At 44.6% G+C, this 11,447-nt stretch overlaps 1 protein-coding gene across 6 annotated transcripts; it reads left to right on the top strand.

The window, feature by feature from the left end:
- Positions 1-89: 89 nt before the first annotated feature.
- STRADA (STE20 related adaptor alpha) lies at positions 90-11,067 on the top strand. Of its 6 annotated transcripts, none has more exons than XM_084496186.1 (13): positions 113-156; positions 265-316; positions 1,599-1,656; positions 2,244-2,272; positions 5,752-5,854; positions 6,379-6,500; positions 6,629-6,737; positions 6,860-6,983; positions 7,658-7,829; positions 8,142-8,246; positions 8,497-8,738; positions 9,248-9,290; positions 9,606-11,067. In XM_084496186.1, the coding sequence occupies exons 2-13, from the start codon at positions 305-307 to the stop codon at positions 9,756-9,758; spliced, it is 1,272 nt and encodes a 423-aa protein (XP_084352312.1). In that variant the 5' UTR covers positions 113-156; positions 265-304; the 3' UTR covers positions 9,759-11,067. The 6 variants fall into 6 exon arrangements, with proteins under 6 accessions (XP_084352315.1, XP_084352314.1, XP_084352312.1 ...); XM_084496185.1 differs by having other exon boundaries at positions 115-156; positions 265-340; XM_084496189.1 differs by lacking the exon at positions 2,244-2,272 and having other exon boundaries at positions 90-156; positions 265-340.
- The last annotated feature ends 380 nt before the right edge of the window (positions 11,068-11,447 follow it).

The raw sequence follows: 11,447 nt of genomic DNA, 5'->3' as shown, positions 1-11,447 counted from the left end.
TGAGCCAACATGGCGCCCGCCTCCCCCCCCTTCAGGTGCGCGGGCCCGCGAGCCGCCATTAGGCGCGGCAGTAGCGGCGCGCTGACGTCACGCGCAGCGCCGTGCTGGCGTCACACGCGGCGTCTCCTGCCGGTGCGCGGTGGCCGCGGCGCTGAGGTGAGGCCGGGCCGGGGCCGGGGCTGAGGGGACCGAGGGGGGGGGGGGCGCGGAGGGGCCGGGAGGGGCCGGGGCCGGGGCCGGGGCTGAGCCGCTCTCGTCCCCCAGGTTGCCTTCCGCAGCGTGTGGCGACGCACCCGCGGCCTCCATGTCTTTCCTTGTAAGTAAACCCGAGCGCCTGAGGGTGAGTGTTACCCCCCGCCGGGAGCGCCACGGCCCCTTCGGGAACCGCGCTTGGGCGCTGCCTGCTTGCACACCTTGCACACTTGCTCCTTTGTACGCTTGCTGCTTGTACCTTTGCTCCTTGCACGCTTGCTGTTGCACACTTGCACCCGGAACACTTGCTCCTTGCACACTCACTCCCTTGCTCCTTGCACACTCGCTCCCCGCACGCGTGCACCCCCTCCGCGTGCAGCACCCGGCATTTACAATAAATGTTATATTTAAGGGAAAGCTGAGTCTCTCTGGCCTCTCCTCACGAAGCGCCTGCCCTCATTGCACCGTGTACAGCTCTTCTTTTCCTGAACCTGGCTGAGTTTGGGAAGTTAAACATCAGCGTTGCTTAATTCTGTATTTTTGAGTGTCAAAGTGATTGGTTTTACACAACAGAAGCGCTTCTAGTGACTCAAACCGACAGGGTTGTGCTGCGCTGTGTGTTTTGAGTCCCTGACACCAAAGACAGGCACTTTCCAAGACTGGCCTCGCTCACGCCAAGCGACATAACCCCTTTCCTCACTGCTTTCACTGAGCTGACAGGCTCTAATGTGCTGCTGTTCCTGACTGTTTAATTTAATGCTAACTTAATCAACGCTCTGCAAGCCTAAAACTGCATATTTTATTGCCTATTATATATGCAGGCCTATTTTTTTCAAGTCACAAAGCCAAATGGAATGGTAGAAACTTTTCTCTGCACAAGCTAATGCTTAATGCTTGCTCTGAATTTTAAGCATGAATTCTGGAAGGGAACTACAGCTTTACAATACTTGGGTTTTAATTTTACTTGTAGTTAATGGATATATTGCCAAAATAGTCCTCAGAATTCTAAGACAATGTCTTGTTATAAAAAGCTGAATCTTTTTCACACCTGTTACACCCAAAGGAACTTTTATTTGCCTGTATAAGGGTGCATAGCATGCTTACTATTTTTATGTGCACATATGAAGATTTTTGTCTTAATAATCAAAAATGAACTTTACTGTGAGTGCATGCTATCCAGGAGGGGCGGCAGCACCGAGGTGCTTGCTGGGTGCATGCATAGGAAGGTAATGTTCTTGTCCAGAGTAAGGAAGTAGCTCTGATGTCACAGCTTTTAGATCACAGTAAAATCGTAGAAGTGTTAGCATTGTGGTTTAGTTTTTGATTTGGGGGGTGAGGAGGGAAGAGGGAGTAGATTGTCTCTGAAGGAAATAACTAATTTCTTTTTCTTTTTTTTTTTCTTTTAGCGGTGGGTGTCGGAAAAGTTCATTGTTGAGGGCTTAAGAGAGTTTGAACTGTTTGGAGGTAAGTTTTCCTCTCGTTGGATGACATTGGGAAGGTTAATTATAATTCACGAGTGAAAATGGGTTTTGAAACTCTGCTGATAGCTCCCCAGTGTGCCCGTAGGAGAGCTGGTTGGTTTCTGGTCTGCTTTGCGTGGAACAAGCAAAATCTTCCACCACGATGCAGAAATCTTGGTCAGTGACTTAGAAAGCAATCAGAACATAGGAAATCAAGGTCTCGTCTAGATTTTGCTTCTAGAGGGCGTGGAGAAACTTTCACTACTTTAAATAAATAACCCTTAGACAGCTTCTTCTGTATTTAGGCTAAGTATGTATGTCACTTGTCAATGTCAGTTTACATTTATGTGCAATATCTGAACAGTAGCACTGTTTGAATCTTTTTAATTCCCATTCTTGTACTACGTTTGATTATTTTTAATGTAATTATCTGTAAATTAAATCTTTGTCTACAATATATTTGTATGTATGTGCTATCAGTAGGTATCACGCAGGGTTATTTACTTAGTTTTCCTCAGTAAGTTCCAACTATATTTTTTAATGGGTGTCTGTTGAACACAATTTGGTGAACAATTAATTTCTTTACTCCAGAGCAGCCTCCGGGTGACTCTCGGAGAAAAGTAAGTGGCTTTTGCAGGCTGTGGTGCTGTGGTTCATTGCATGGAGATTATCCTTGTGAAAGTTTGATTTTTCTTTTTACCTTAGTTTTATATTTCATCTCTATATTTAGCTCTACGAGTGTGGAGACAGGTTTCACCCTGGAGTGGAGGTTTTGGTGTGTGGTATTAAAACTGGACGTGACTAGCCAAAACTAAACTTAATCCCTCAGATTTGAGGGTCTCCCTTTTGAGGTGATTTAGGTCCGATTCTTCAGAGATGCTGATCTCTTTGAATTCTTTTGGAATTGAGGGAAGAGGTTAGCCTACGAGACTTCTGAAAACGGCCCCCAAATTTTTATTTTGACCGTTCTAAGCCAGCATTCCCTTCTGGACACGCTGATTCTGGCTTCCTTACTTTTCCCTGCAGAGCAGTCACATCAGAGGCTCCAGCATCAGAACCAAACATCGTGTAATTTGCAGTTTGAGTGACTTTATGTCCTGTTGGCTGCTCTTCCTCAGAGCCAATTCTGGGAGCTCTGCCTCTTAAGAACTAAAGTCACTTACGAATGAGGAGTGTCTGTTCAAAAACATACAGCCAAAATGGGGCAGTTGAGAACTTCACCTTTGCTTTTTGTTCTGCAGGCCCTGATTCCATGCTGTGTGGTGCATTATGCACGATTTATAGCAGAATATATTGGTCTAAATGGTTTCCTACCTGCCCACACCATACTGAAATGTTTCTGTGTGCAGGTGTTGCTTTAGTTTAAGGCAATTACAAACAGGAATTAAGTGTGATTTGTTTATAAGTGTGTCAGCTTAAGCTGTTATAATTGATTTTGTGTCAGTGTCTGTAATTTGGTGGCACAAACAAAGCTGAAAACGTGAGGTCTATACAGAACGTTTTGTATAAAGTCAAGTGAATTCACACCTTGTTTAATTGCTGAGCGTCCAGCATATGCTGTGCTGGAAGCAAATGGAGATCAGCATCTGCATCATTTTTGTTCAAATATTACCATGGTTTTTTGGACACCACAGTGATATTGGTGACTATTTTAATTTTTACAGCTAAATAAAAGCTTACTTTTTCTATCATGGCTATACAAAAAGGCAAATAATTGGGGAAAGGGGCAGGAGGAAAATTTCTGTAGCTCATGCTGAAAGGGAGTGAAGGAGCGAGGAGGTGGTGAGGAAGGCAGCAGAACAAAAACAACTTTCCCTCTTCCTAATTCAGACGGATGTGATATGGCAGAGGCAGATTCTTGCGAGCATCATATAACTGATTTTCTTATGGCATTTGTAACAGCAGTTATCTTTCAAAGATTAATTTCCTTAAACCTATTTCCAATTAAAATCTGATCAACAAGCCCTACAGCTAGCTCCTAATGAATGTCGGGCCATAAAGCCAGTTGTACGTGACTTCATTTCGCAGCTGCTTTTGCTTTTGACCATACACCAAAAGTTGTCCCGTGTGAAACCACAGAGGAGCTTTTTTGCAGTATTTCATGAGTGACATTTCAGTTTAACTTTTTTTTTTTTTTAAACTCTCGTATGATGTTGATAAATTTCTGGTAGAGCTCCTTGTGCATTAACTTAGTTATTGGTCACTGCTAACATGAAGACAGGTGAGTGAAGACCTCTGATGTTCTGGAAAACTTTTAAATAGGGATTTTACAGCCTTTTTCCATTCCTGTTGAAACAGCCTGCACCATTCATAAGATTAAATTTATTTATTTTTTCGCATCTGTTTTGTTGGCTTACGCTGTATTTGGAGTGGAGTTTATTAAAGCAAACCACTTAACGTGCTGCTCCGCGTTTCACCAGCTGTCACTGCTGCACACCGCTGCTTATCAGAGCCTTCTGCTTTCCTTTCCTTGGTGGTGCCTTTCTGCTTCAGAGGTTTCCATCTGCCTGTGTGTCTCTGTGTGAAATTGATGGCAGAAGTAACGAGTGACACAATCCAAGTCAGAATTGACAAGGATCTCTAGCAGAAGTTTGAAAGAGCGAGTGGAAGGTTGCTGCCTCTTTCAGCCAAGCCACAGCACGGTGTAGTGCTAGGACTGGAAGTAAAGGTTTTGAGATCTGAGGGGTGGGTTACCCTGAAACAGGCGCCAGCTGAGTTGCTGTACTAGAGTTGTTTGAGCTGGAGTTGTGTCCTAGCACTGTTCTCAAAGCAAAGTTTCACCTTTTCCTATAACTGAAAACCAAACCTATTTTTAAGGTAGACAGAGAGAAGTAAAACGTATGCTGGTCAGAGGCAGTCAAAAAGCTGAGCTTAGGAAGCCTGAATAGCAACTTACTCCCCAGTACACTTAGAGATGAAAGCTTCTCAGGAGCTGAACCCTCAAACAGAACCAAAGGTAATTAATTTACGGTGAATTCATGTCTGCTCTTGTTGCACTACATTTACCCTTGGCTGAGCGTAGAACAGTGCCTTGTTTTTCAGCTGCCACTGTGTCATTTCCATCTTTCAGCAATGGAAAAGAGAGTATTCGCTGTCACTGCAGGAAAAGGGACAAGCTTCTTCTACTTCATGAATCATGAGGAAAGGTCTGATAAAGGGCACTTGCAGTTGATGAGGAATGAGTTGGCAAAAATGAGCTGGGGTTCCAAATGTCAGGAGTTAATGTGCTAGAAATTTGACATTACTATGTCTGGACTTAGACACCAAATAAATTTGGATCCCCATTAGGATGCGCTCCTTGTGACTTTGGAAACTTAAGTGAGTTGCAAGGTATAAAGGAACTTGCAAGAAGTTCCTGCTTGAAAAGATTTTGTGATTGTAAATCGTTTAGCTTTGTGTCAGATGTGTCAGGGTGGTGTCGTTGGTAGGCTTAGGAGCGCTGCTTCCCTGCGTGGTGTGAGTTTTTTTTTCTATCCTTTTTCTTTTTTCCCTGTAAGCACAAATGCATTGCAGCTAAATTTTTGCTTTCGTTTGGAGCTTTTCTTTTCACGTGTGTCTGACCTTCATACTTTTGCTGAGGTGGGTTCATCACTTTGATGTTTGGCTGAGCAGCTTCAGCTCTGCTGCTCTTCTCACAGATGAGCAGCTGAAAACCAGAAGCCCCAACTTCAGGCAGGAATGCTGACTGCCACGGTGCAGGGAGGTGCTGTGAACAAGCTTTCCTTTGGCCTTTGCTCAGGCAAGAGGGTGACACACAAGTCTGTAAATAATAGGAGGAAGACAGTTGCTATAAAGCAATGCTCAGGCTGTCCTGGGGAATAGTAATTGGCTTTATCCAAGTATTTCTAAGTAAATTTTAGCTTAACCTAAGTGAGAATATTGCCTTTTATGGTTACCTGATTAAAACACAGATGTCTGGATCTTCTGAAATGAGGCATCTCCTGGATTTTGATTGATATTTAACTATTAATTGTTTTAACAGCAGTTAAATTGTCTCTTCTATAGTTTTGTCATATTGAGTGTGTATGATAAGGAACAGATGACTTTTCTACCACGTGTAATCTTTATCTCTTTTGACCTGACTTTATTTTTTCCCTAGACAAATGAGGCGAGCTCCGAGTCGATAGCTTCTTCCCCTAAAAGGGACACCATGAGCAACTTCCTCCCAGACAGCAGCTGCTACGAGTTGCTCACTATCATAGGTAAGATTACTCGTGGGCTGGAGGATCAGAAGTCTGCTCTGCAAAGAGAGTAATTTCTGCAGACTTGTTGGCCTTTTCTTGATTATTTATTTATTTTTTGACATCGGATGCCCTTCTTCTTTGATTAAAAAATCACTTTAATAAAAACTGAGATGCTTATCCTAAAGGCTTGCAACCCAAAGAGGCATGTGGCGCGTTAACAATACTGAGTATAAAGTACAAAGTCAGCAGAAGGACCCTGACACCCTGTCCTTGGAGGGGCTGTGGCCAAATCATTTTACTTCTGGCTCAATTTTGAACTTGAAAGACTGGATAATACTAACTGGCTGGCTAGGATAATTTCTCTCCATGGGATACATGCTAGGGGAAATGGTATCTGATGGAACAATTACTTTCTTTCACAAGGCCATAAATAGTTTGAGTAAATGAGTATAAAGATTATTTAAGGGTCAGGGACTGGAGGAGTTCTTTAGAAGTGTGTGCTTCAGAAATAATTGCTGAAGCTTTATTGCCTTTTCTTTCAGGCAGAGGCTTTGAAGACTTGATGGTTGTGAACCTGGCCAGGTATAAACCCTCAGGGGAGTATGTCACTGTCAGAAGAGTTAACTTGGAAGCCTGCACCAACGAAATGGTCACGTTCTTGCAGGTAACAGGAATCCACTAATACAATAGTGCAAGTTTAGGAGTGAATAGATGGCAAGAACAGTGCTTATCAATCCTGTATTTATATTTCTGCATTTACTCGAATCAAAATATCTTTTTTTGTTTTTTTAGGGGGAACTTCACGTTTCCAAGCTCTTCAACCACCCTAACATTGTGCCATACAAAGCAACTTTCATAGCTGACAATGAGCTGTGGGTGGTAACATCATTCATGGCCTATGGTAGGTGGAGGGGGAATACCTTGACTGGCCGTCATATCCTGTTAAATCAGGTTTAAGAGGTGTTGCATCTTTGTTGGAGCATCCTTTTCTGACCACTGAAGAGGTGTTTTGTTTCTTTTTAGGTTCTGCAAAAGATTTGATCTGTACCCATTTTATGGATGGGATGAGTGAATTGGCAATTGCATATATCCTCCAAGGAGTACTGAAAGCACTTGACTACATCCACCATATGGGCTATGTACATAGGTAAAGTAATAATAATTTTAAAAATCATCACTGTGCAATGAACTTACCTCTGCAACCTGAAGACCAATGTCTGAAGTCATGACAAACCACATTGGCAGGCAAACTTAAGGCACTGTTCAGGTGCTGTGTAGAGTCTCTGAATTGAGACTGACAGCGAGGGAAAATTTGTCCTGTTGCTGCAGAAGGTCCTGAGTCCATAACCTCTAGTCCCACACTTCTCTTTGCCACAGAAAGTTTCTTTTGGGAAAATGCAGAGTGAATCAAGTCCTCTTAGTGCTTGTATACATAGTTTTGCACAGCATTCAGGATGGCCATCAGGACTCTCAGCCTCCTGGCGTGCTTTTATCCTTTCCACAGGTGCTTGCCAGGGTTGATTTTCTCTTCAGTGCTGCAGTGTTTTTTAATCTCTTCCTAAATCACCATGTCCATCCTTTAGCATGTTTTTCCTTTCCTCTGATATATCCTGTTGTGAAAGTAAATTTCAAACACAGAATGTCCTAGGTTATTAATGGTCACTACATTTATTGTATGTACTGTGAAAGTTGTTCAGCTCAAGTGTTCCTGCCTTAAATCCTCTGTAGTGCACTTCCGCACTAGCAGGGTTCCCGGGGATGCTGTAAGGAACATAAATCATCCGAGGGCAGAAAACCTGACTTCTTTTGTTGTTGTTCAAGGAGTGTGAAAGCCAGCCATATCCTGATTTCCGTAGATGGGAAGGTGTACCTCTCCGGCCTGCGAAGTAATCTGAGTATGATTAACCACGGGCAGCGACTCAAAGTTGTTCATGACTTCCCCAAATACAGCATCAAAGTCCTACCTTGGCTCAGTCCTGAAGTCTTGCAGCAGGTATGTTATAAAAACAAAACAAAACAAAAAAACTATGGCTTGTGCTCAGTGATACATAGCATCTCTGTGTAATTTTCTGAGGTTTTAGGGCCTGTTCTGGGAGAAGAAAAACAGCCACAGTGTTGCTTTTTCTCATTATGAGCATCTTTATACTTTTTAGCTTAAAACTACTACCACCACCACCAAACCATCCTATATGCGGGTTGTGCCATTTCTGCTCTAATCATTTGGGTTTGTTCTTCTGCATGGCGAGTTGTGAGCACTGCCTGTCCACATTGCAAGTCCACAATTTTTATTTTCCTTTTCTTTTAGAATCTCCAGGGTTACGATGCAAAGTCTGACATTTACAGCATAGGGATAACAGCCTGCGAGCTGGCAAATGGACACGTACCATTTAAAGACATGCCTTCCACTCAGGTAAGATTTAAAGGTTCTTCCTTTCTCTGTTTCATCTGAGCATGTGGAATTGCCTTGCAGCACGGGGTTGTGAAAACAGGAGGGTGCTGTGCCTCCCTGAATTCCCTTCTCATTGCTGCTTTTCCTGTAGAACTGCTGTGCTACTATATTAAACCTTTGGTGTCCAAACGCTGAGGATGTTAGAAATCTACTGAGAAATTTTAACTGTCGAGATGGCATGCATGGGATGTTGATGTCCCTTCATTTCCAGATGCTGTTGGAAAAGCTGAATGGAACTGTTCCCTGCCTGCTAGACACCACCACTATTCCTGCTGACGAGCTGACCATGAAAACCTCGCGTTCAAGCGCTAACTACGGGCTGGGCGAGAGCATGGCCGTCAGCAACGTGAGAGCAGCCAACGGCGAGTCAGCCCTGCACCCTTACCTGCGGACCTTCTCCGCCTGCTTCCACAACTTCGTAGGGCAGTGCCTCCAGCGGAACCCGGACTTCAGGTAAAGCCAGGCCAAAGCTGCTCTTCGCAGCCATGCCACGAGCACCGTTCTAGGGGCTGACTGAACCAGGAGAGCCAGCAAAGGTTGTTTGAAGTTTTTTTCCAAAACTATAGCTGGGCGAGGATGTGATCTGCATTGAGAGGAGTATGTGAAGTATGCAGAACAAAAGCAGTGTTAAAAGCAGGTTAAAATATTCTTTAAGAGAGCCTGAAGACTTTCGGAGTTCATAGCTCTGCTTTGCAACCTTTGGGGAGCAGAGAGGTCCTGCCCTGTCTTTCTGGTGCTCATCAGACCACTCCACGAGGTGTGAAGAGCAGGGGTAGCTTTCTGCTGCGTTAGTGGGTTCAGTCTTCAGAAAGTTTGAGTGCCAGAGCTGGTGTGAGGGAGGGGTTGGGACGAGGTTGTGACAGTGAACTGCCCACAGAACTACACTTGAGCATCTTGAAAGGACAAAATATCACTGACTAATTTTTCTTGTGTGCTTGCTTTATTCTAACTCCCTTCTACAGGCCCAGTGCAGGCGCTCTCCTTAATCATCCCTTTTTCAAACAGGTAAGGAATTCATTTAATATGCAGAGAACAGTGGCTTTTTTGCAGTCATTAGCTTGCTGTGTCACTGAAGCTGAGGGTGGGAGTGTTGAGTTGCTTAATCCTTTCAGATCACAGAAAAATTGAGTTAGTTCAGTGCTGCTTGGTGATCGTCAGCTTCTCCAGGAAGGAGAATGAGGTGCTTGTTCTCTGGGAGTGAGGTAGCTCTGGAAGCAGCTGCGTGTTCTGTGGGGCTGCAACTTCTCTCGATGCAGGCAGGAGGATAGCACTGTCTGTGGGGAGGCACTTCAGCAGCTGACCTCTCTCCTTTTTGTGCAGATCAAGCGCCGTGCTTCTGAAGCACTCCCTGAACTTCTGCGCCCCGTCACCCCAATCACCAATTTTGAAGGAACGCGGCCCCAGGATCCCAGTGGCATTTTTGGGCTGGTGTCAAACCTGGAGCAGCTAGACGTGGATGACTGGGAGTTCTAGAACAAACAGGGACTATACGTGGTTCTGGAGGAGCTTCCTGGACATTGTAATTTATTGGTCCTGTTCATAAAAGGTGATGAATGTTACATGTAGAAGAGTTTACAGGTCCTTGGGAAGGAACTTCAGCTGCCTGTTTACTTGGAAAGTAGCCTGGAAACAAATGGACAGACCTGAGCTGGAAAAGGCTCAACCCCAAGGAGCTGCGGAGTATTCCAGTTGGTGCAGGGCCCCAAGCCCCAGTCCTTGCAGCTGAGAACACCAGAGTGGGTTGAGCAGATCTGTTTAGTTACGGTCTCTATTTCTGTTTCTAAAAATCATTGGCTTCCTTGTATCACAGTCAGAGGCTGCATGTCCCCATCCTCTTTTGTTCTTTCTTTTTAAGGGTGCCTTAGAGTTAAGAAGGGGAAGGAGGCAGCTCTTAGCTTTGGGCGTTTTCTTAGAGCTGGTCAGCTTAGTTACTGCGTTGTCACCAGGTAACTTTTGAGTGGGGAAGAAAAAAAAAAAAGTGTGCTCTTAGTCACTGTTTTGGGGTGGAAAATGGGAAATAGAGGATGACCTGATTCTGTTTTGGGCACATTCACTGTGTTGAATGTTCCTCTGCAGCACTTTTCCAGTTTGGGAGAGCCCTTGGAGAGACTCCTCACTTGATGCTGAGTACTCTGAACTCCAGGTCAGACAGGGCAGGGCATTCCAGCCTCTCCTCCCGTGGCTGCCTGGGTCAATGACTGCCGTGTGTAATTCTGTGCAACGTACCAGCATTTTTACTCCCTACAGCATATCTAGTTCAGCCTTCTGTTAGCTGGGCTGGTTTCACAGCATGAAACATTCACACCAGCTTGTTCTCACTGACTTAACTTGGCATAGAGGGGAAGTAATTTGATTTTTATGCAGAATCCTCTTATTCACAACTCCTCTTTAAACATCACGTACAGAATTAGCTCAAGCCTTCTCTTACCATTGCTGTTCCACCTTCCCTGACTGAATGCCAGGTTAAAAAAAAGGCCTCTGCTTGCTTTTCACATGGCTTCCCTTGCTTCATGGCCGTGGCAGCTCTCCCCCATTCCATGGTATTTGTTTTTGGAGGTGTGTTTAAGGCTTTTAGTTTGACCTTTCCAAGGACCGCGAGTGCTGGAGGTCTTTCTACTCTTCACTGAAGCACTGAGAATCCAGTCCTGTAGGGGTGGTTGATGGGAGTAGTGGTGCTGGCAACAGGTCCTTCTTGTGTTTATAAACTGTACTTGAACCCAGATAAAAAGTTTGTTACTCTAGTTTTTTGCCAAAAGAAATAAAATATTTCTGAAGTTTGTAAGCCTGCTGTTTCTGCAAGGTGATGGAGTAGATCCCAGCAGTGATGACAAGCTCGCGCTGCATGCGTATGGTCTTCCCAGCTCCTTAAGAGGCTGGATCCTGTACCTCAGCTCATGAAGTCTGCATCTTGCCAAAATCTATCCCTCTCACCCAACCTTGCACAGGGAGTGGGTTAGTGATACCTTGCAGCAAGAAAAAAATCAAAGCAAAGTGCCACTGGCAGCATAAAACCTTTGGGGTGGCATTAGTGACATGCTTCCTCACAGAGGTATTGCCCACCCAAGTCCTAAAGCCTGCGTGACTTGACTTACCTCTTGAATTCCCCCAGGAACCAGGAGGCAAGCAGAAAAGCCAGGAGGAATGCACTCCTCTGAGCTGTAA

This window comes from Aythya ferina (genome assembly GCF_964211825.1).
Source record: "Aythya ferina genome assembly, chromosome: 23".
NCBI lineage: Eukaryota > Metazoa > Chordata > Aves > Anseriformes > Anatidae > Aythya > Aythya ferina.
This window is presented reverse-complemented; position numbering and strand designations above follow the sequence as displayed.